The following is a 26,041-nucleotide window of genomic DNA, read 5'->3' on the forward strand; positions in this document are numbered from 1 at the left end:
GTTGGCATTTTTAATATATGTATTTATGTACATATATCTACATGAAGTTCAAGAAAAGAAAATTTTCACTGTGTGTTTCTTTTGTGGCAGTTATTATTATTTTCACTATTAAAAAAATAATTTTGTTATTTAGAAGAGTGGTCTATTACAAAAGGATCTACTTAGAGTATCAAAGTGTTAGGTCTGCAACTAATGCATGGTATGTAGTTTACACTTAATAACTATTTGTTGAGTGAATGAATGAATAAATAAATAATATTGGGACTGTTAATACACTCATCATGAGCATCTTCTTCCTCAGTATCATTCATGGGAAGTCTAAGGAACACCTTGCTAATGAGAATGTTGCACCTACCCATTGTATATTCTCCATACAGCACCAAAGTCATTATTTTAAAATGTAACTTACATCATGCCTCGCCTTTTCTCCTCCAGTGATTTCCCATCTTATTCAGAACAAAATACAGATTCCATATAGTGGCACAAAAGTCCCTATACTACGTGTTTTTTCACTACCTCTGAACTTATCAGGCTAGTCATACTGGCCGTTTTCATTGCTGTTCCTTCTGCAACAAACACTTCCCTAAATTCCTTTAGGACTTTTCTCAAATTACCTTATCAAAGAATCTTTCCCTAATATATATAAACCAATACACTTCCACTCCATTCCCATGCTGTTTTATCTTCCTTCATAGCAGTTGGCACTTTTTGTAATATTTATTTGTCTCTCTTTTTCTCCTGGAGCCATAAGTTCTATGAGGGAAGCCACTATATTTTGTCTATATCCTGAAAAACTGCCTGGCATAGAGTAGGCACTAAGTGACATAATTTTAGAATGAATGAAGTTGTCCATGTATAGTAGAGGTAACACGTTCTTTTTCTGACCATATAGTTATGAAGGCAGTTGCACTTGGTTTTAATACCTTGTCGAGACAAATCACATATGCCTAAAACAAACAAAATAATTAACAGTTCTGCACCCAGGAGAATAACTTTCAACTGGACTATAGAGAATATTCTGAAAGACTATCTGCCACAGGGAAGGTCAACCACAATTAGGAATCACTTCTGCAAAGGCAGCTGATAAAGCTAATGTAGCAGCTGCCAAAGCGGCCGCAGGAGGGCGGAGAAAGGGCAGTAGTGGGCGGGCAACCGTAACGGGGTGTGGCTGTCGCGAGCGAAGCCTGGTTGAACTGCTTTGTCCCTCTCCACACCCCGTCTGAAATCTTGGGCCGCCAAGGTCACAGACATGGCGGCCGTTAGGGTAAGTGAAAACAAACTTGTTTAGCCTCTTTGGATGCCGATAGCATTCGATAACTATCAAAAGGGTCCTCCTAATTTCTGAAGGGAACCCCGCAGCAAGGGATGGGATTGAGGTGGGCTTGTAAGGGAATCGTTAACATTTGAAGCCTCAAGCTATCTGCCTCTTCCCTTTAGCGTTTCTTCAACCTGCTCTCTCCTCAGTCCCCTGCGGTTGTCGGTTTATACCGCGGCACAGTACAAACTCGGAAACGCCTGAGTGAAGATGGCCGGCCAGGCACAAGCAGCAGTAGACGTTTGGGTCTTGAGCTACAACAGAGAGAAAAAAAACAAAAAACAAAAAACCCTTGGCACTTGCCTTGGTGCACAGGGCGGGGCCTCATAACCCCATCGAAGGACTTTGTTCAAATATTAATTGGTCTGGAACAGATCAGGATAGAGACGTCCCGTAGTCCTCTCTGCAGTGCTTGGATTTATACGTAGTGTTGTTACTCTCTGGGGTCGAATAACAAGTTTCTTTTGAGTTCTGTGATGGGAGAAGTCGCCTTTACTTGGGAATCCGTGTACAGGAAACGACTAAATTGGCTGTTTGCTGCAGTTCCCTCAGTAGGTTTTAATAACAGATACTTATCTAATAAGTACAATTGTAAAGTGTTCTGCTAGGCTTGCAGGAGAAACAATATGAATAACTCAGTTCAGCCGAAGTTTATTTTAGGTTGAGAGTATCTGTCTTGATTCACCATTCTCTCTTCATTTCTGCAGTTCTGATTCTCATTTTTTATCTGAATTATAACAATATCCTGGGTTCGCTACCGCTGGCCTAGCTCTCATGTAACACATTTCCCCCCTGTGGTGCCAGAGAACGATCTGATTCTGCCTCTTTCCTACTAAAAATCCTTTATGGGCACTCCATCATTTCCCCTTGGGGGTCAGGCCATACTATGTCCATAGCATCTGATCCTTCCCTGACTTTCTATCTTCATTCCCTGTCACTGAGGAATCTTCCTCCCATCAATACTGAATTACTTGCTTCACCCTCCATGCTGTTTTTTTCTGGGCCTAAAGTGCCTTTTCCCATTTTCATCTAGTTACTTCCTACTCATAATTCATTCGTTTATTTAACAGACATTTATGTATAGCCTCCCTGTAGGCAAAACAGAAAGTGCCTTTTCACAAAGTGCCCCAATCTTCCCAGTCTATTTTAAATAACTCCTGTTTGTGCTCCCAGAAGAATCTGGCATACTCTTAACCATACTCTTAACCATAGCATGTATTACGCTGCAATTAAATATACTGTTTGTCTATCTTACCTTCCCAAACTGGAAGCGCCTTAAGGACAGTAATTATATTAATCTTTGTATCCTCAGTGCCTAGCACAGTTGTGACTTACATTAGGTAGTCAATAAGTTCTACATGAATAAATAAGGGCCAGACAATGCGGATAAAAGAGATTAAGTAGTGGAGATGCAGGTACAACACAAATAACTGTGATTCAGAGTAAGGTAAGTCACTTCCCCCAAGAGAAGTTCAAAGTGCTCTGAGGAAAGAGAGCTCACACCTGGTTTGAAGAGACTAAAGAAGGATTTCTTGGAAACAGTTTCAAATGATCGCGAGGTAAAGTAACTGCTCTAGAAATGGCTAAGAATTGTGAAGATCTTGGAACTTAAGAAGTTTAGGGAAGCATCTTTGAGGCCAAGGAACCAAAAAGGTGATCTATGTTAATTTTGAAGCCCCAGAGACTAATAACAAAGAGTAGATTAGAAAGGAGTCTTGAAGGATGGTAGATAACTGTGAAAATAGTTAACAAACATCTTGAAATATAAGAGCTTGTTCAACACATGTGATAGTGGAACACTAATGTGGAATTAGTCTTGAGGAACAAGGACTGTGCTGATCTCTCCTCTTGGTTTCTTGAATCTTGAGGGATTGCTGGAGGATTGACCTTCATTTAAAATGATTGAGAGGACCGTAGCAGTGTCAAACAAAACACCAGTTTCATTAATGCCAGAACTTGAGAGTGAATTTGGGGAAAACTTAGATTCTGAAAGATAATTTGTTTATAATAGAATACTTAGTATCAAAATCTGGCTGCAATTTGTTGAGGACTTCTTGTGTGTCAGACACTGTGCTAAGCTGTTGATGCACATTATTTCATTTAATTCCCACCTTAGCACCAGGCTGACCCTTGTAGCCCTACTCTGTAGGCTGGCATCTGCAGATTTAGGCTTCAAACCTGCACAGTGCCAGTCGAGCCTCTCAGCCTATTCTGATGTTAGATAGGATCCCACAGCCCCAGATTCCAGGCCTTCGAGGATCAAGTCTCCAGACCTCCCCAGCACCAGGCCAACACCAGCAGCCCTTGGCCATAGCACCAGACAGGCCCTAGCATACATTGTATACATGTATCAAAATATCATTCCAGGGCCAGGCCAGCCCTAGTGACCCCAGGCTCAGGACCACCCCCAGCAACAGGTAGGTCTTCATGGCCCCAGGCTTCAGGCCAGCCCCGGAACATACAGGATCTAAGTCTACTCAGCACCAAGCTAGTCCTTGCAGCTCCTGGCTTCAGGCCCACCCCTTTGCCAGTTTGGCACCCCTAGCCTCAGACACCAGACAGGCACTCACAAATACAGACTCCAGGTTTGCCCAGTGCCAGGCCAGTCTCCAAAGCTCCATGTTCCAGGCTGGCCACCCCATGCTCCAGCAGACCCAGGTTCCAGACCTGTTCCAGTAAATACCAACACTGGATCAACCCCCACAGACTCAGACTTCAGGACCACCCCAGTGTACCCAGATACAAGGCTGATCCCAGAACCCAGGCCAGCCCTCTTGGACTTAACCTCTAGTCAAGCACCTATATACCCAGCCTCCAGCCAACACTAGCAGACAGAGGCTCCAGGTCTTTCTCCACAGCCCCAGATTCCTGGCCATTTCCAGTGGCTCCAGGCCCCAGGTCAGTGCCATAATTCTAGGCTCCAGACTAGTCCCTGTGAAACCAGGCTCTATGCGGGCCCCAGCACTAGGCTGGTCCAAGGCTCCGGAGGATCCAGAGTTCAGGCCTGCTGCATCAGACCTAGGGTCCATTCCCAACCTTGTAGACCCTAGGCCTGGGACAGACCCTGTGGACGCAGGCTTCAGGCTCATCCCAGTGGCTGGTCCCAGGTGCCAGGCCCCTCTGAACACCAGGCCAATTCCTGTGAACTCAGGTTCCAGGTCTCCAATAAAAAAAACCTAATGATATACCTCAGGAAGTTAGAAAAAGAGAGCAAACTAAGCCAAAAGTTAGCAGAAAGAAGGAAATAATAAAGATCAGTGCAGAAATAAATGGAATAGAGACCAGAAAAACAATAGAAAAGATTAATGAAAGCAAGGGTTGCTTTTTTTAAAAGGTAAAAATTGACAAGTTTTTAGCTAGACTAATAACAAAGGAGAGAAGACTCAATCAGAAATTAAAGAGGAGATATTGTAACTGATGCTACAGAAACACAAAGGATCATATGAGATTGCTGTGAACAATTACATGTCAACAAATTTGATAAAGTAGAAGAAATGGGTATATTCCTAGATACAAAGGGTAAAGGATCTGAATAGACATTTCTCAAAAGAAGACATACAAATGGGCAAGTATATGAAAAAATACTCAACATCACTAATCACCAGGGAAATGCAAATCAAAACCATAATGCAATATTATCTCACCTTAGTCAGAATGGCTATCTTAAAAAAAAATAAATACTGGCGAGGATGCAGAGAAAAGGGAACTTTTATACTCTGTTTTGGGGAATGTAAATTAGTATAGCCACTGTAGAAAACAGTATGGGTTTTGTTTTTTTTTTTAATCTACAAGGAGAGCTACCTTGTGATCTAGCAATCCCACTACTGGGTATACTAGAGGTACCATAAAAATGTATATGCATTTTTAAGAGATGTTATCTATATATTACTTTTAGTTCACCATAATCAGAAATGTCTGGATGCTGATGGTAACCACTTTGAGCACCTCTTATAATTGCAGAAGTCAAACATAACTTGTATTCATCTTTTGTTATCAGTATATATTGAGTATTACAATTTTAATAGTTTTTTTCTTTCTTAAAATGTGTATACATTTTTTAGCACTCTCTGTGTATCAAAATGAAATCAGTATTTTGAAGAGATAACTGCACCCCTATGATTATTGCAGCTTTATTCACAATAGCAAAGATATGGAATTAACCTAAGTGTCCATCAATGATGAATTGATAAAGAAAATACATTATATATACAAATGAAATATTTTCAGTCATAAAAGAGAATAAATCCTGTCATCTGTGTCAGCATGGATGGGTCTGGAGGACATTATTATTATTATTTTATTTTTTATCTATTTGAAGAATAAGTGGGAGAGAAGAGAAATGGTTTTGGCCCTTAGATATGTAGATTATTTTCAAAACAGTTTGACACTCAACTAGTCAGTTGTATCAAAATCAGTTTTCCCTGAAGTAGGCATTGTTCCCAGCTACAGGCAATCCTCACTTTGCATGGTAGTGTAGGACCATAAAAATAGCTATACAAAGCAATTTCAATAATCAGTGGGGAAAATTAGTTTCATGATTTTTAAAAATCTGTCAAAATATTAAAATTTTTACTATCAGTTGTAAATGTAGAAGAAAATGCAAAGAGGTCTATAATATTTAGTACATTGTAATTTAAAGCAGAAACATTGAGAATTAAGCATCCGCACTTCTAATGATTATCTGTGTACGTTTTAGACAAAGCTTCCAATCAGGTACAAGCAGTCTTCCAAATTAGCACTCAGAAGAGTGGCATCATCTATGTCGATTCCATGCAAATTTTTTGACTAGTTGTGTGTGTGTGTGTGTGTGTGTGTGTGTGTGTGTGTGTGTGTGTGTGTTAAGTGGGCCACAAATCCTCAAATTTGTAAATGTAAATTTTTACATGATGAAAGCAATTTGAGTTGTACCAGAAAGTGTCCCTCTAGTTTTGAGTTGAAGTAAGAACATATCATTTGATGACCAATCTTGCAAAGTCTTGAAACCTGTCTAATGAGTATAGTAGGTTCCGTGACACTCATTTGTGGTATGAAGTTGAATTTCCAGCTGAACATGGGTCCATCATTCTTGATTCTAGCAAATTTTCCATGTTTTATTTTGTCTAGAGGTCTGCATCATTAACTGATCACCCTTTGCTTGACCTCTCCTTCCCATGGATTCAGGGAGGACTAGTGTCCACACAGCCAGACTTGGCTGCCTACTTTCCAGCTTGTCCCCATGCTACCACTGAGAGAACACAGTACTGCCCTAAAGAGAAATTCTGAAGGACATTGTTCTAAGTGAAATATGAGAGGGGACCCCCCCCCGCCAAAACCAGAATTTATTTATAAAAAATTGTGTATTTATTCTTACATGATTAAATTTCAGTCACCTTCAAAGTACTCTCTGTTTGATGCAATATACCTACCAACATGCTTTTTCCACAACTCAAAACAGTTTTTGAACTCCTCAGTTTTGATGTCTTTTAGTTTTGCTGTTTTTTGTTTTACCTTTCCCACATCCGTTTTTGTTTTATCTCTTCCACATCAGCAAGACGTTTCCCTTTGAGGATTTTTTTGATCTGGGCGGAAAAAAGTTGCTGGGGTAACATTGGATGAATAGGGAGGGTGGGACATAGGGGTCATGCCGTTTGTGATCAAAATTTGCTAAACACTTAGTGTGATGCCAGGTGAGTTGTCATGGTGGCAAAACCAGTTGCCTGTTTGCCACAACTTGGGATGTTTCTTCCACAAATCCTGATGCAACCTTCTCAAAACTTCCAGATAAAAACTTTGGTTGATCGTTTGATCCAGAGGAACAAATTCCAAGCATGCTACAAGGGGCCTGCTCTTCAAAAGATAATTCTGTTTTTTGGGGAGAGGTCTCCCCTTGTAACTCAAGCACAGACAAATACTGCATGTTCTTACCTGTATGTGGGAGCTAAAAAATAATTGAGTTTAAAAAAGTGGAGAGTAGAATTGTGTTTTTTATAAGCTGGGAATGGTGGGGGGAAGGAGTGGATAGGGAGAGATTTATTAATGAATACAAAGTTATAGCTAGATGAGAAGAATAAATTCTAGTATTCTGTAGCATCATAGGGTAAATATGGTTAACAGTGATTCAGTATATAATTTCAGACAGCTGGAAGAGAATTTTGAATGTTTACACCACAAATGATAAGTGTTCGAGGTGGTTGATATGCTAATTATTTTGATTTAATCATTATACATTGTATACATGTATCAAGATATTACTCTATCCCATAAATATGTACAATTATTACATGTCAACTAAAAGTAAAATACAAAATAAATAAAATATTAAAAGAAAAAAATACTGGACTCAGGACCCAGGGGTTGGTGTGTGGGCAATTGCAAGCTTCTTACTGTAGAAGGCAAAGCACTGTGGTGTCTGTATCTCATTGTGAGTTGTTTCCTGTTGGCAGGACTCAATGTCGAAACAATTTCTGTCTTGGAGAGGTCACATATCCCTATTCTCTAGGGTGAAAGCAGTAGCCAGGTGGGTAGTGGCAGTGGGAGGCTGGTAGCAGTGGGCAGCAGCAATTCCAAGTAACTTCCATTACCCAGGCTTAGCCTTGGTAAAGAATTTGGAGGTTCTTGGGATGGAGGCTGCAGATGTGTATGCCAGAAATGAAACTCACTGCAATTCTCCTTTTTTTGAGGAGGAGGGAATCACTCAGAGGGGACCACACTGGGCTCCAAGCTACTTTGCCGTGGAGAATGGCTGTGACACCAGTAAAGTAAGGCTTTCTATGCCTCTGTATGTGGTACCATCTCCCCATTTGTCCCAGAGGATTTCTACTGCTTCTAAATTGTTTTCCTAGAGCTATTTTTGCTGGCTTTTATAGTTGTTTATTTATTGCTTTTCTTCCTGTTTTTTGGGTGGGGAGGATGAGTACTGGTATCCTTAGTTCTTAGTACACCTTGTTGTTGCTTTGGGATTATGTATTGCGTGGTTCATTGACACAGCCATTAAATTCATAGAGTTTTGGCAAGACTTAAGATACAGAATACTGATAACCAGGATTTTAAATCATCAATGTGATTCAAAATTACCAGAAGGCTGGTAGACGATAGTGTTAAGGATGGATAGATTATTTGAGCCTTAAAGGAGCAGAATTACTTTTCTTTCTTTTAGAATTTTAAAAATTGAACTACATCATGCATACATAAAATCCTAAACATCTTGATACATTTTCACGAAGTAAGCACCCAAATTAAAAAAAAAAAATTACCAACAACCCAGAACCCCTTCTCCCTTGTTATCCCCACATATTGACCACTCACCATATATTAATTTTGCCTATTTTCCAGTTTCATATAAATGGAATGATGCAGTATTTGCTATGTTGTTTCTGGTTTCTTTCACAGAATATTGTGTTTGTGAGATTCAGTCATTGTGCATGTAACAGAAGTTCATTCATTCTTATTGCAGCATAATACTCCAGTGTGTGACTATATCACAATTTATTTACACATTCTACTGTTGATGTAATTTATTTTTTCTTATTTAGTTTTTTAAATTTGTAACTGGTAAATAATTGTATATATTTATTTGATATATGTATATATTATAGGAATTATAAAATTGAGCTAATTAACATGCATTATCTCACATATTTATCATTTTTGTAATGAGAACACTTATAATGCACTCAGCAATTTTCAAGAATATAATACATTGTTACTTACTATAGTGATCATGTAATACAATAGACCTCTTGAATATTCTATCTAACTGAATTTTTTTTTACCAACATCTCAACATTCAGCATCTCTCCCCCAGCCCCTAATAACCACCATTCTATTTGCTACTTCTGAGTTTTACTTTTTTGAGTTTCTACATATAAATGAAATAATGTCTTTCTCTGCAATCTCTTATGAATGAGATCATCTCTTATATAGAATTTGTCTTTCTGCAGCTGGCATATTTCATTTAGTGTCATGTCCTCTAGTTTCATCCATGTTGTCACAAATGGCAGGCTTTCCTTCTTTCTTAAGGCTGAATAATACTCAGTTATGTGTATATATGTGTGTGTGTGTATATATATATATATATATATATATATATATTTTTTTTTTTTTTTTATCCACTGATCTGTTGATCGATACTTAGGTTGAGTCCATATTTTGACTATTGTCAATAGTGCAGTAATGAACATGAAAATACATTTGTCTCTTTGACATACTGATTTCAATTGCAGTAGTGGGATTGCCAGATTATATGGTAGTTCTATTTTTAATCATTTTAGGAATCTCCAAACTACTTCATAATGTGTGTACTAATTTGCATTGCCATGAACAGTATGCAAGGATTCTATCTTTTCCACATTCTCCTAACACTTGCATTCTTTCATCTTTTTGATAATAGCCATTCTAACAACTGTGAAGTGATATCTCATGGTGATTTTAATTTGAATTTAGTTGGGGCATTTTAATGTTTTAAAAGCCTATCAGGTGATTCTGATGTGTTGTTAGGTTTGAGTACCATTGGTTTAGGGGTGTTTGATTCTTCCTGGTTATGAAGAACAGAGTCATGTTCAAGTTATCTTAAGTAGTAGGTTCAATGGAAGGATACATAAATTAGGAAACTGTCTCACCAACTAAACAAACCTCAAGAAGAACCATTCAGGATGCCATAGCAACTCTGACAGTCCACCATTCTTATGACTTAAATGCTGTGTCTCTGCTAACTCTATGTGATTCACATTTAGACTTTCCTAAAAAAAGGATCTCGTTGGACTGGCTAGTCACTAACTACTACAAAGTTCCTCTCTTGGGCAAAAATTACACATCAGGCTCCTTTCATAGGACAGCCTCTAGTTGGCTGCTTTTGACTCAGGTACCAATCCCTGGTCCAGTCTGTTTTGATCGGTGCATCAATCATGTAGTTCAAAGCATAACAATCTATGTTAAGAATGACAGTAAGGAGCAGTATAATTATCAATGCTCTGTGGCTTCTTAGAAGGGTTAAGGCAATGGATTGATATGTTTGGGGTTCATTATCTGTCTGGTATAGTTTATTTTTGAATACTTTCCAAAAGTAAGTAATAAAGTTATTGAAATTATGGTAGCATTTTTTTTTAGAAAAAATTCTAAAAAGCTAATTTACTAAGGTCTTGTAGTTTAAATTAGGAGATAAGTTTCTCAAGGATAAAAACACACTTTAAGATGATCAGTGTAAGTGGCCATCTGTGGTAGATGATAAAACTTGCTTAAACGTTCATAGGCAGAGTAGAGTGTAACACATTTCTGCAATCTCTTATGAATGAGATCATCTGTTATATAGGCTTGATGAATATTAGTACTGTAGGCCAAAGCATGAGCTACATACTTAGTGTCTGTATGTGAATTTGACCTGTTTTGGGATCATTTCTCTGTCATTTTGAAGCTCAACAGGAGCTTTTCATAACACTAGGTTAACTGCTATTGCCATATCCCCTCCTAAACTGGACTGTATATAGAGTTCACCTCATTTATTCATGTTTCCAAATTCATATTTGATATCTCTAGGTGCATTGAATTCATCATATTCCAACTTTATTTATCTTTACCGTTCTTTCCCCCCTGCATTCCTTATTTCAGTTAAGAACATCAGTATCTGATCTTGGAATCATATTAAACTGTTTCCCACCTGCACACTGTTAACAAGTCTTGTGGCTTCTACCTTATACTTTCATACATTCATTAAAATATTTTGAGTATTATGTACAAGAGATGCTGGTAGACATTGGGGAGGTACACAGATCAAGATATGAACAGGAGGTATATAGAAAACACTAAAACTAACAAACACGTGAAGAGATGCTGAAAATAATTATCAGGTAACTACATATTGAAACAATGAGACAGTACCTTTTTAAGTTAGGAAAAAGTAGAATTTTGAATAAGTCCAAATGTTGTGAAAATATGGAAATATAAGACTCTCCATAATGGTGGGAGTGTTGACTGGTGCACCATTATGGAAAGCAATCTGATATTATTTAATCAAAGTATATAAACTTTTCATATGGCCCAGCAATTCTGTTCCTGAGTATATAGTATAAAGATATACACGTTCATAAGGGCTCTCACACAAGATATTTATTGCAGTGTTATTTATCGTAGTGGGGATTTGGAGCCAATCTAGGTGTCCATCACTGAAAGTGGATAGGTGAAGTTTGGTGGGTATACATCATGGAGCACTGTACATTAACTGGAAGTAATGGTTTAGATTTATTACATATAGAAACTCAGATGGATTTAAAAACATGTTTTGTGAAAAAAACTAAGAAAGAAAATGATAAATATAGCTTAACACCATTTATTTTGTGAAAAATTAAGAAACAAAATGAGATGTGTAACAAAATTTAAAATGCATATATTTTGTAAAAACTCAAAATGATGTTCATAAAGCACATTAAAATAGCTACCTATGGTGAGAGAATAAGAATGTAAATTGCTGATTAAAGGAAATAAGTGAATCAATCAGTTTTAAAAAGAAGGAACAAAAAATTGAAGATGAAAATGTTGTTCTCAAGGAATGGACTCTAGTGGCAGAAACTGACTAAAAGTTATCTAAAAGTTACTGTGAGAAAAAGGAGAGAGTAGTTTGCCTATAGATCATAAAGTTTCCTTGTGATATTTGTTTGTTCATTTTAATTTATTCATTTCATTTTTCAACACATATTTATTTAGTGTCTACCATGGGTTAGGAACTGCTAGTTGCCAGGTTGTGATAGATTGTATTTTTGCTTTCAAATATTTGCTTCCTCTTCTGTAAGAGAATTATACACCCCTTTCTAGATTTCTGCAAGAATGACGTATCCCAAGTAGAGGTTGCTCTTTCATTCTGGGTTCTGGAAGACATGTGAAACAGGAAAAGAGCTACCAATAACCCGCTGCCAATGTGTTATAGGAGGTTGAAGCAAACTTTGTTGTTGAAATTTTGGAGGTCATTTGTAACTACAGTAAAGCTGACTAATACAGAAGAATACTAAATATACTACAATGAACAAAAAATACTCTTGAGGGGCCCACTGCTTATCTAAGAGCAAGAGAGACATGTAAACATAATTAGTACCCTGTGACAAATGCATAATGGTAAGCAAGAGAAGTTGTGGGAACCTGGGGAAGTTTAGGAGCACCTTATAGTTGACATTTGAGCTGGATTTTGCAATACGAGTGTATATTTATTCTGAGGCCTACTGCTCCACAGATCTACCCACACAGTCTATCATACGTAGGGGGCAGTGATTCTATATTTTCAGGGAACTAAATTGAACTTTACAAATAAACAGATGGCAGATTTCAAAATAATGGTATACAAACATAAAACTGCTGTTGGCAAGAAAAAATAGATACATGATTTTATAATTTGTTTTTAGCATATTTTGATACGGATAAAATATTAAAGCAAAGTATCTGCTCTGCTTTAATCTGATTGAAACACAAATCTGTGTTTATCATGAAAGAGCCAATAGATGTTAAACAGACGTAATTTTGTAAGCAGAGAAAATACCTCATTCATTCATCTGGACTAATGAAAGGCAAGAAACAGTATAATAATTTTTTAATACTTTATTTTAAAGATATGGGGTACAAGCCAGGATTAGGTATATAAGTAATCAATGTGCCGGTGATGTTTTGGACCTCCAACTGGTCCTCACTTCCCCTGATTTAGGATCAGGTACCCTTTATGTTATGTGCCTACCCCATTCCCCCCTCCTGTTGCAGTGTCCCATAAATGCCCATCTCTTCCTTGTGCTATTGTGAGTAATGTTCAGGTCCCACTTATAATTGAGAACATGTGATATTAAGTTCTTTGTAAACAACAGTATACTAATTAAAATCAATATTTATATTTAACTTTGGAATGTATTTTGTATTTATAGCTCAGCCTATAGCAAAAACTGAAAAATTGAATCCCCATGGCAAAAGTTCGCAATAGGTTTTTACTCTATTTATTGAAAACAAGTATCTACATTGTCACTAATTTGCTCTCCATCTATATATTTTGTCATTTCAAGAATACTATACAAATGTTATAATAGTACAGTGTGCGATGTTTTGAGACTGACTTTTTTCACTCAACATAATACCCTTGAGATCTATCTGAGTTGTTACACATCTCAATAGTTTCTTTTTATTGCTGAATATTATTCCATGGTATAGATATACCACAGTTTATTTAACCATTCGCCTATCATAGGACATTTTGGTTGCTTACAATTTATTTGTGCTTTATTTTTAAAAATTTTTTAATTTTAATTTTAATTTTTTTATAATCAATATTTTTTATTATGATGTTGTGGGGTACAGTTAAGGGTTAGGTATACAAATACAGGCAACCTGTTGATAAGAGGTGTTTCCCCGTCCCCAGACAGATATTTGCTACCGTTAATCCCATCTCCCTCCCCCCCCATAGTTTCCCACTACCGTCAGTCATTTTCTTATAATATTACATTGGATGTTCAAGGTTCATTATATGAGTGAGAACATGTGATACTCAGATCTTTGTTTCTGTGAGAGGTCACTCAGTATTATAGACTCTAGTTCCATCCAGGTTGCTGCAAAATTCATTATTTTGTTCTTTTTTATGGCTGCGTAGTATTCCATTGTGTATATATATGTACCACATTTTTTTAATCCAGTCCTCTTTTGATGGGCAGCATGGTTGCTTCCAGTTTCTTGCTATTGTGAACTTATTAACATATAACTTATGTACAATAAAGGTCACCCATTAGATATATACAATTTAAAGGTACTTAGTATATTTACACAAATATACAACCTTCATCATAATCTAATTTTAGATAATTTTTATTATTCTGAGAAGAAACCTTGCACCAATTAGCTGTACTCCCTATTTCCCTGCTACCCTCCCTCCACCAGCCCTACGCAACTACTAACCCACCTTCAGAGAGGGATTCACCTATTAAGGACTTTTTATATAGAAGGAATCTTGTATTATATTACCTGCTGTGTGTGGTTTCTTTTATTCAGCACAGTATTTTCAGTGTTAATCTATGTGGTAACATTTATCAGTACTTAATTTTTATTGATGTAAACTATTCCATTGTGTGAATATGTCACATTTTGTTTATCCATTCACCAATTGATGGACATTAGGATTATTTCCACTTTCTGACAATTATGAATAACACTGCAATGACGTTTGTGTACACATTTTTGTGTGGACATATATTTTCATTTCTCTTGGGTAGAGATCTGGGGGTAGAATTGCAAACTCATGTGATAACTCTATTTCTCCCTTTTTTAAGAACTTCCAGATTGTTTTCCAGAGTGGCTGCACCATTTGACATTCCCACAAGCAATATAATTTGTGCTAATATTACCACATTCTTTCAACACTTCTTATGTCGTTTTGATTATAGCCATTCTGTGTGAAGTGCTAAGTGGTATGTCATTGTAGTTTTGATTTCTATTTCCCTAATGACTAATGATGTTAAGCATCTTTTCATGTGCTTCCTGGACATTTGTGTATTTTCTTTGTAGAAATTTGTATTATATCCTTTGCCCATTTTAAAAACTGGGTCATTTTTCTTGTGATTTTTAAATTTTAAGAGATTTTATATATTCTGGCCCTTGTTCAGATATATGATTTGCAGATATTTTCTCCCATTCTGTAAGTTCACTTTTATTTTCTTAGATGTGCTCTTTGTAGCTCAGAGGTTTTTAATTTTGATGAAGTCAAATTTACTAGTTTGTTATTTGGTTTGCTTATGGTTTAGATTTTATATGCAAGAAACCATTCCCTAATCCAGAATCATAAATATTTACACCTATGTATTCCTCTAAGGGCTTTATAATTTTGGCTCTTAAATATAAGTCTATGACTGAATTGGAATTATTTTTTCTATATGTTGTAGGGTAGGGAACCATTTTTTTGTTTTAGTTTGGATATCCAGTTTCCCAGCAACATTTGCTGAAAATACTATTCATGGTCCCCCATTGAATTGTCTTAACACTTTTGTCAAAAACCAGTAGGCAATGTAAATGTTTACTTTTGGACTCCCAATTCTATTCCATCGATCTATGTCTATCTCTATACCAGTACTACACTGCCTTCATTACTATAGCTTTTTAGAAATTGGTGTGACTTCTCCAACTTTGATCTTCTTTTTCAAGACTTGTTTGAGTTTTTTTGAATCCCTTACATTTTCATCGTATTGTTCATTTTATTACTTTTGGGGGAGAAAAAGGCAGCTGGGTTTTGAAAATGATTGCCTCGAACCTGTATATCAATTTGAGGTGTATTGCCATTTTGATAGCACTAAATCTTCTTAGCCATCAATATGAGATGTCTTTCCATTTATTTAGGTCTTCTTTTTTTATTTTTCAACAATATTTTGTAGTTTTCAGTGTAAAAATCTTACACTTAGTTTGTTAAACTTATTTCTAAGTATTTTATTCTTTGTAATTTTATTGTAAATGATTGTTTTTATAATTACTTTCTTTTTTTTTTTGAGTTGGAGTCTCACTCTGTCGCCCAGACTGGAGTGCAATGGCCGCTCCCGGCCACCGCAGCCTCGCCCCGCTGGGCTCTGGCTATCCTTCTGCCTCAGCCTTCTGAGTAGCCGGAATTACGGGCATGCACTACCACGCCCGGCTGATTTTTTGATGTATTGTAGAGATGAGGTCTTGCTGCCCAGGCGGGTCTCGAACCCGCGGGCTCAGGCAATCCACTCACCTCAGCCTCCCAAAGGCACGGGATTACAGGCTAAGCCACCGAGCCCGGCATTAATTTCTTTTTTGAGTTGCTCATTGTTAATGTATAAGAATAAAATAGATTTTTGTGTATTCATCTGTATCTTGATTATATTGCAACTTTGCTAAACTCATTTATTAGTTCTGATGGGGTGTGTGTGTGTGTGTGTGTGTGTGTGTGTGTGTGTGTGTGTATTTCTTAGAATTTTCTTCATGCAAGATTATGCCATGTGAAAACAGCGATAGTTTTACTTCTTCCTTTTTTATTTGCATGCCTTTTAATTCTTTTTATTGCTTAATTGCCATGACTAGAAACTCTAGTACGATGTTGAATAAAAGTAGGGACAACAGACATTCTGTTCTTGTTCCTGATTATAGGGGCAAATCTTTCAGCCCTTCACTAAGTATGATGCTAGCTGTGGGAGTTTTGTAGATCCCTTTCACCAGGTTATGGAAGTTCTTTTTTATTTTTTGTTTGTTTGGTGATTATTATCATTATTATTAGGTGCCAGCATTTGTCAAATGCTTTCTCTGCATCTATTGAGATGATTATGCATTTTTGCCCTTTATTATTATGGTGTATGATATTGATTAATTTTCATATAGTGAACTAACATTGTATTCTTGGTGTAAATCTTATTTGGTCAGATAGTCTTTTTATATGTTTCTGTATTCAATTCTCTATTATTTTGTTGAGTATTTTTGTATCTGTACTTATAAGGGATATTATGTATAGTTTTCTTGTAATGTCTTTATCTGGTTTTGGTGCCAGGATAATACTGGCTTCATAGAATGAGTTGGGAAGTGTTGCCTCCTCTACTGTTTGCAGAGTTTTTGAAAGATTGCTGTTTATTCTTCTTTAAACATTTGGTAAAATTTACCTGTGAAATAATCTGTGCCTGAGCTTTTCTTGTAAGAAGATTTTTGATTCCTAATTCCGTCTCTTTAGTGGTTATATATATTCAGATTTTCCATTTCTTCTTGGGTTCTTTTGTTAATTTGTGTCTTTCTAAAATTTTTCCATTGCATCTAAGTTGCTTAATTTGTTGCTATATAATCATTCATAGTATTCTCTTATAATGCCTTTTATTTCTGTAAGGTCAGTAATGCTATCCTCCTTTTCATTACTGATATTAGTAATTTGAACCTTTTTCTTTCTTTTCTTGGTCACCAAATTTAATGATTTATCAGTTCTGTTGATCATTTCAAGTAAATGACTTTTAGATATATTGATTTCCTACTATCTATTTTATTTACAGTCTAATCTTCCTTTTGCTTGCTTTGGAGTTGAGTTTGCTTTTCTATTTTCCTAGGATAAATTTTTAGGTTTTTTATTTGAGATAGTATTTGTCACTATAGCATCTACAGTGATATAGAAATTTCCCTCTTAGCACTGCCTTCATTGCATCCATAAGTTTTGGTGTTTTTGTTTTCATTTTTGTTCAGCTCAAAGTATTTTCTTGTGATTTATTTTCTTTGATTTATTAATTTTATAAGGTTTTTTTAAAATGCACATATTTGTGAATATCCAAAATCTTTTTGTTTTTCATTTCTAATTCTGTTGTGGTCAGGTAAACATACTTTGTATGATTTTTAAACCTTTTGAAACATTTCTTATAGCATAATATATGGTTTCTTCTGGAGAACGTTTCATATGCACTTGATGAGAATAGTTTATTATGGAAGTCTGTTAGGTCTAGGTAGTTATTTTGTTGTTCAAGTGTTCTGCATTCTGTTTGACTTATACCTAGTTATATCCATTATTGAAAATAGGGTATTGGTTAAGTATACTTTATCTGAAATACTTGGGACCAAAGTGTTTCAGATTTTGCATTTTAGAATATTTTCATTATACTTACCAATTGAGCATCCCTAATCTGAAAATCCAAAATGCTCCAATGAGCATTTCTTTTGAGCATCTTGTCACTGCTCAAAGATCTGAGGACATTTTGGGTTTCAGATTTTTGAATTAGAGATACTCAGCCTGTATTGAAGTATCAAACTATTGTTATGACTTGTCTATTTTTTTCTTCAATTCTTTCACTTTTTCTTTCTGAGGTTTTGTTGTTACATGCATATATGTTTTTAATTGTTATCTACTCTCAATAGATGGACACTTTTATCATTATAAAATGTCTCTTTATCTTTAGTAACCATTTTTGTCTCAAAGTTAAATTATGGTTGCTCTTTGCATGATGTATCTTTTTTTGCTTTTCTTTCGGTTGAAATATATATCTTTGTATCTAAAATATTGCTCCTATAGATAGCATATGGTTGAATTTTTAAAATTAAGTTTGGCAATTCCTACTTTATTGTTGAATTGTTTAATCCACTCAGATAAATGTAATTATTTATGTAATTGGATGTATGCTTGCCATTTTAATTTTCTATGTCTCATGTCTTTTTTTCCTTCACTGCTTTTTCTTATGTTAAATTGGTATTTACAGTGTATTATTTTAATCTTTTGATGATTCACATATTTTTATTTTTATTTTTTAGTCAGAGTCTCACTTTGTCACTCAGGCTGGAGTACAGTGGAACGATCATGGCTCACTGTAGCCTCGACCTTCTGGGCTCAGGCAATCTTTCTGCTTCAGCCTCCTGAGTAGCTAAGGCTACAGATGTGTGTCACCACACATGGATTAATTGTTTGATTTTCTGTAGAGATGAGGTCTCACCATGTTGCCTAGGCTGGTCTCGAACTCCTGGGCTCAGTCTTCTAACCTCAGCCTCCCAAAGTGCTGGATTATAGGCATGAACCACCATGCCTGCCTGATTTATATATTTTTAAAAATTATTTTCTGTGTGGTTGTTCTAGGGTTTGTAATATACTTCTTAACTTATCAGAATTCACTTCACATTTATACTAATTTAATGCTTGTAAGATAAAGAAACTTTAGTCCTTCATAGCTCTATTCATCCTTATTCTGCCATGTATGTGTGCGCATGTTATAAATCCCAAAGTATACTGTTAAATTATCTATTTTATAATCTTGCATGTTTTAAAGAAGCTAAAGGAGCACAAATATTACATATATTTTATGGATAGTATGTGTGTATATTTGATTGTGTGTAGGGACATATATATATCCATATAAACATATAAGACGCACACACATACATACACTTATACCTCTTCTTATTCAACATTTTTGGTTCTCTTCATTTCTTCCAGTGGGTCTGAGTTACCATCTGGTACCATTTTTTAAATTTAGCTTAATTCTACCTCTCCCTTGTGTTTTTATTATCAATTATATTACATTTATTTATGTCATAGACCCAAGAAAACAAATGTATAGATATAATTTTCTTTAAAAGCATTTAGGAGAAGAAATACAGTCATCCATGGGGGATTCTATGGAGGATTGGTTCCTAGACCTCCTACAGATACCCAAATCCATGGATGCTCAAGTCTCTTGTATAATATGGCATAGTATTTCCATATTACCTATACATATATTCCTATATGCTTTTAATCATTACTAGATTACTGTATGTAAACAAACTGTTATGCTTTTGTAAATGTTTGATATACTGTATTGTTTGGGGGAATAATAAGAAAAAAAGTCTGTACAAGTTAATTTCAGAGGCAGTCATCATGTTTTCCAAATATTTTTGGTCTGCACTTTGTTGATTCCACAGCCGTGGTACCCATGGATACAGAGGGCTGACTACATAGTTACAGTGTCCACATACTTACCTTTACTGTTCCTTTTTTTTCCTGTGTGGCTTCAGAGTAATACCTGATATCACTTGCTGTTAGCTTCAAGACCTTCCTTTAGTATTTCTAAAAGTTAAGTCCACTAGTAACAAATTCTCTGTTTTTGTTTATCTGAGAATGTCCTTATTTCACATTCATTTTTTAAATGATAGTTTGCCTTCATGTAGGATTTCGTAGTTCACTTTTTTTCTATCCAGACTCAGTGTGTAATCCCAATGCTTTTTGACTTTATTGTGTCTGTCAGCTGTTCATCTTATTGAGCTTTCTTGTGTGTGATGGGTAATTTTTCTCTTGTTGTTTTCAAGATTCTCCCTTTGTCTTTGTTAACAATTTGGGTCTGTGTCTTGTTTAGATACCTTTGTGTTTATCATCTTTGGTCTATTCAACTTCTTGTGTGTGTATAGTTTTTAATCAAATTTAGTCCGCTTTCATACAGTGGCTTTGAACATTTTTTCTGCTCCTTTCTGTCTATCATCTGCTGTAGTACTCTTAAGCATATGTTTGTGCACTTAATGCTGGCCCATGTTTCTCTTAGGCTCTGTTCATTTTTCTTTGTTCATTTTTCTTTATTGGGATTGCACAATATCTGTTGATCTATTTTCAAGTCTGCTGATTTCTTTTGCCCTCTCACATCTACTGTTAAGCCACTCCAATGAGTTATACAATATCAGTTATTGTATTCTTCAACTCTAGAATTTCTTTTGGTTCTTTTTTATAATTTCTGTCTCTTTACTAATGACCTCTATTTTATGAGGCCATTGTACCTACTTTTAAGTCTTTCAAAATGGTTTGTTGAAGTTCTTTCAACATATTTAGAATAACTGTTTTGAAGTCTTTATTTGCCATGTCCATCTGAATTTTCTCTAAGACAGTTTCTGTTGCCTGTTTCATTTTTTTCTTTCTGTTTCTTTGCATGTTTCATATGTGTGTGTGTGTATGTGCGTGTGTGTGTGTGTGTGTGTGTGTGTGTGTGTGTATGTGTGTGTATTAAACTGGATGTTTTAGATAATGTATTATAGCAGCTCCAGTTTCTGAGCCCCCCCATCCAACCAGGCTTGTTATTGTTGTTGTTGCTTATTTGTTCACTTATTTGTTTAGTGACTTTCCGACTAACTCTGTGATGTCTATTTCACCCATAGTATGGTGCCTTAGATATCCCTGCCTACATACTTTTTTAAAAAAATCTTTAATCCTGGATTCCTAGGGGTTGTCTCTGTGTCAACACCAGTTAGTGATCAGCCTCAGCCAATGGTTGGTCAGAAGTTGTGATTAAGCTCCTGAAACTAGTGAAAGTTTTACTCTTTACCATTGAGTGAGTTTGTAGCTTGGAGACTGCTTACATAGTTCAGGGAGCTTAAGGGTTTCCCTCATATTCAGTAAAATTCTGGCTCTTAACTTCTATATTATAACAAACTGTTAGTCTTCACTGATTGTTAGCTATTAGTTCTATTTTTTTGTTTTATTTATTTATTTATTTATATTTTGAAGATACGGGTTACAATTCAGGATTAGGTATACAGGTGGTCATTGTACAGTGCTATTGTTTTTGACAACACTCTGGGACATAAATTGCTCTGAAACCCGATTAAAATAAAGGCCAATCCCCCTGGCAGTGTTAGGGTATTGCTGGTCTTTGAGGCTTGATACAACTTACCTGGGTAGAACCCCTGCTAAATCTACCTGGAATAACTCTTCTGCACCACAAAGTTGGAGGTTATGTGAGATTCCACTTTGGTGCTGTGACTACTAGAACAGCTCTTCAGCTGCACAGAGCTGTGAGGGAATAAGGGACTGGACCTTTCACCAGCTGCCCTTTCTGAATCTTCTCTATGGAACAGAAACTGGGTATGGGTGATATGGAGACCAGCTATTGTCTGTCCATATTGCCACAACCCCTAGAGAAGGGCATGGAAAGGAGCAGGCTTGCATGTACCCACATTCCTGAGAGTTAATACTCCCAGTAAATAACTTCAAAAAATCCTTAACTTCCCTACAGACTGTGCCTAATTAACTGAGAGATGTAAATCCCCATTTATTCCCTTTCCTTAGTAGTAATAGGTTTGAATAATATAATATGAAGGTAATCATAAGTCTTGTGATGTGTATAACTTTTGTATCGATGTAACTGTAAGTCTTGTGATTTATGTAACGTTTGCATATAATAACATGCAGTAATGTATGTCTTAGGCCTTGTTAACTCCCTTTACTCTATGGCAAGCTTGATTAATACTTCTGCCAGGTATTGTTGATAAGAAGCTGTGAGATACCTCTGGCAACCAGTGCCAGGAAGTGTGGACCTTAAAAGCCATTATTGACAAAATGTGACTGTAACTGAAGTTCTATACAATGCTTTGCCAGTCACATAGTCAACAACCGTAAACTTATAAAAGTGAACTGTAAAACTTGAAGCATGAGCAGAACCATTTTAGAAAGGCCAAGAGTCCAACTCTGCTCCCTGGATTTGAACTCAGAAATAAACTTATTTTAACCAATTCCCTGCATCTTGATTTATTGGTGCCAAGGGTTAGCAACCAAGCATTACTTGGACTGTAACATAGGGAATCAATATATTTGCCAGCTTTCACCATCTGCCAAATCCACCTAGAATATCTCTTTTAGCTCAGAGAGTTGGGGAAGATGGGAAGTGCCACTTTCCTGGAGAGCCCTTTGGAATAACTCTTTCATAACATCGCAGTGAGCGCAGATAGATATAGGCTCTAATTTGAATGCTACTGCCTCTGACTACTTACCAAGTTCTATAGATTTTGTTAAGTAAATGCATCTCAATTTGGTGTCAGTGCTTTGATTAAAATTCAGACTTTGCTAATTTTGACTAGTGTGATAGATGTCTCTTGAAGGGAGAAGTTTCACCAAGCTCTTCACGCTGCCAATCAAGAACCAAATGCAAGTTTCCAATTTGGGATGTTACACATAAAGCTGCTACAAACAGTTGTATACAGGATTTTGTGTGGGTGTACATTTTATTTTACTGGAATAAATACCCAGAAGTATGATGGCTGAATTCTATGACATTTATATTTATTTATTTATAAATATTATTCTTGGTGGGTTGATCCTTCTATTAATTTTTTGTTACTGATGTGTAACAGATTACCACAGATTCAGTGGCTAAAAACAACACACATTTGTTACCTCAGAGTTCTGGAGGTCAGAAGTTTAAACTCAAGTTAGTGGTAGGCCTGTGTTTCTTTTGGGAGTTCTAGGGGAGAATCCATTTCCTTGCCTTTTCTAGTTCCTAGAGACCACCAACTTGCCTCGTCTCATGACTACTTCCTTTTTATATATGTATATCTAAAGTGGACTGAATTAAAAAAAGGTGGTATATATACACATATACTTCCTCAGCCACCTTCTTATAAGAATGCTCATGATTACATTAAGACAGCCTTGGGAATCTACAATAATCTCTTTATCTCAAGATTCATAATATAATTGCATCTACAAAATTTCTTTTACAGTGTAAGGGGATATAGTCACAGCTTCCAGGGAATTGGACATTGACATCTTTGAGGGGTCTGTTATTTAGTCTGCCACAACCATTTCATCATTATGTAAATCTTGTCTCTGTCTCTGGTAATGTCTTTTTTCTGAAGTCAACCTTATCTCATATTAATATAACCACTTTTTTTCATTAATGTGTGTATGGATTATCTGTTTCCATCTTTTCATTTTAAACCTAGCTATATTATTTTATTTGAGGTGAATTTTTTATAGACAGCCTATAGTTGGGGCAGGGATTTTTTTTTTCCATTACAATTTTATTTTACCTTTTAAAAAAATTGCTATGTAATAATTGTGCACATTTATGGAATACATAGTGATGTTTCAATGCATACAATGTATAGTGATCAGATTAGAATAATTAGCATATTCATCATCTCAAACATGTATCACTTGTTTGTGTTGAGAATATTCTATGTCCTCCTTCTAACTGTTTGAAACTATATAATTTATTATTGTTAAATGCAATCATGCTACAGTGGTATAGAACACTAGAACTTATTTCTCCTATCTAGCTAAAATTTTGTATCCTTTAACAAATCTCTCCCTATCTCCTCCTACCCTTACTAGAATTTAGTATCCTCTGTTCTATTTACTATTCATCTGACATCAACATTTTTTTTAGGTTACACATATGAGTGAGCCTATTTATTTATTTATTTATTTATTTATTTATTTTTTGAGTTGGAGTCTCACTCCATCGCCCAGACTGGAATGCAGTGGCCGCTCCCGGCCACCGCAGCCTCAACCTGCTGAGCTCTGGCGATCCTTCCACCTCAGCCTTCCAAGTAGCCGGAATTACAGGCATGCGCTACCACGCCCGGCTGAGTTTTTGATTTATTGTAGAGATGAGGTCTCGCTGCCCAGGCAGGTCTCGAACCCGTGGGCTCAGGCAATCCACTCACCTCAGCCTCCCAAAGGCACAGGATTACAGGCTGAGCTACCGAGCCCAGTTTGGCTTATTTCATTTAATATAATGTCCTCCAGTTCCATTCATATTGTCATGAATGACAGGATTTCATTCTTTTTATAGATGAATAATATTGCAGTATGTATGTGTGTGTGTGTGTGTGTGTGTGTGTGTGTGTGTGTATGTGACATTTTCTTCATTTATCTGCTGTTGGACACTTAGGTTGATTCCATATCTTGACTATAATATATAGCAATAAACATGGGGTACAGATGTCTCTTTGATATACTGATTTCCTTTTCTTTGGATAAATGTCCAGTATTAGATTGCTGAATCATATGGCAGTTCTATTTGAAGTTTTTTGAGCAAACTTCAGACTGTTCTCTACAGTGGCTATACCAGTTTACATTTCCACCAACAATGTATGAGTTCACATTTCTCTGAATCCTTGCCAGTATTTGCTACTTTTTGTCTTTTTGATAATAGCCATTCTAACTGGGGTGAGATAATACTTCCTTGTGGTTTTCATTTGTATTTCCCTGATGATTAGTAATGTGAAAATTTTTTTTCCATATATGTTTAACCATTTGTATGTATTATTTTAAGAAATGTCTGTTCAGATCATTTACCCATTGTTTAATCAGTTTTTTTATTTCCTGTTGAGATGTTTGCATTTCTTGTATATTTTGGATATAAATCACCCTGTTGGGTGAATACTTTGGATCAAGATTTTTCATCCCCTCTGCCAATATTTGGATTTTAATTAGTTTACTTAAACCATTTACATGTAATTTGGTTATTGATATCTTAGGGTTTAAGTCTGTCATTTTATTTCATGTTTTCTGTTCTATTTTTCCTATGTTTTCTTTTTCCTCCCTTCCTATGAGTTATTTATACCTTTTTAAAAGAACTCCATTTTGTCTTAGCTGAAATACTTTTATAGTGTATCTCCTTTTATAAATCTTTTAGTGATGTCTCTAGGAATACCTATCATATTTGTTTATACCCTTAGTTTTATGCTTGCCATTGCTATTTCTTCCTTCCTGATGTTCCTGGCTTATTTCACTTAGCATAACCATCTTTTATCATTTCCTTTCTTTTTAGAGAACATCCTTTAGCCATTCTTTTGTCTGTTGGTACCCAATTCTTTTATTTTACCTTCATCTAAGAGTGTCTTGATTTTCCCTTTATTCTTGAAGGATATTTTCATTGGATGTAGAATTCTCTGTTGACAATTTACTTCTTTCATCACTTGAAAAATGTGTCACTTCATTCTGACCTCCATGGTTTCTGATGAAATATATGTCATTTTAATTTTTTTCCCAGTAGGTAAGATACTGTTTCTCTCTTACTGCTTTTGAGATTTTTGCTTTTCTTTAGTTTTCAGAAGTTTAACTATGTGTCTTGCATAGGATTTCTTTGGGTTCATCCTGTTTTTGATTTCCTCAGATTCATGTATTTGTTGGTTTGTCTTTTTCCAGATTTGGGAAGCTTTCAGCCATTGTTTTTCTATCATCTCCATTGCCCTATTGAGGTTATCCATTAAATTTTTTAAATTTCTCACTGTATTGATCAGATCTACATTTTCCATTTGGTTCTTTATATCTTTTATTGCTTTGCTGAGACATTGTGTTTCCTGATTTTCTATTTTTAAATTTGCCTCAAGCATACTCATAATTACTTTCTGAAATATTTTTATGATGGCTGCTTTAAAATTCTGGTCAGATAATTCTGGCATCTCTGTCACCTCCATGTTGGTATCTGTCTATTGTCTTTTTTCATTTAAATTGACATCTCTTTCATTCTTTTTTTTTTTTTTGAGTTGGAGTCTCACTCTGTTGCCCAGACTGGAGTGCAGTGGCCGCTC

At 35.9% G+C, this 26,041-nt stretch overlaps 1 protein-coding gene across 1 annotated transcript in view; it reads left to right on the forward strand.

The window, feature by feature from the left end:
• Positions 1-1,249: 1,249 nt before the first annotated feature.
• LOC103267432 (MICOS complex subunit MIC27-like) overlaps positions 1,250-26,041 on the forward strand; it is a 71,523-nt gene continuing 46,731 nt past the window's right edge. Inside the window, exons 1-3 of the mRNA XM_021716055.1 lie at positions 1,250-1,264; positions 1,438-1,555; positions 7,880-8,052. Coding sequence (XP_021571730.1) covers positions 1,250-1,264; positions 1,438-1,555; positions 7,880-8,052 — 306 coding nt within the window. The remainder of the gene's footprint in view (positions 1,265-1,437; positions 1,556-7,879; positions 8,053-26,041) is intronic.

Source organism: Carlito syrichta, unplaced genomic scaffold (genome assembly GCF_000164805.1).
Source record: "Carlito syrichta isolate Samal-C Ts95f unplaced genomic scaffold, Tarsius_syrichta-2.0.1 Scaffold308134, whole genome shotgun sequence".
NCBI lineage: Eukaryota > Metazoa > Chordata > Mammalia > Primates > Tarsiidae > Carlito > Carlito syrichta.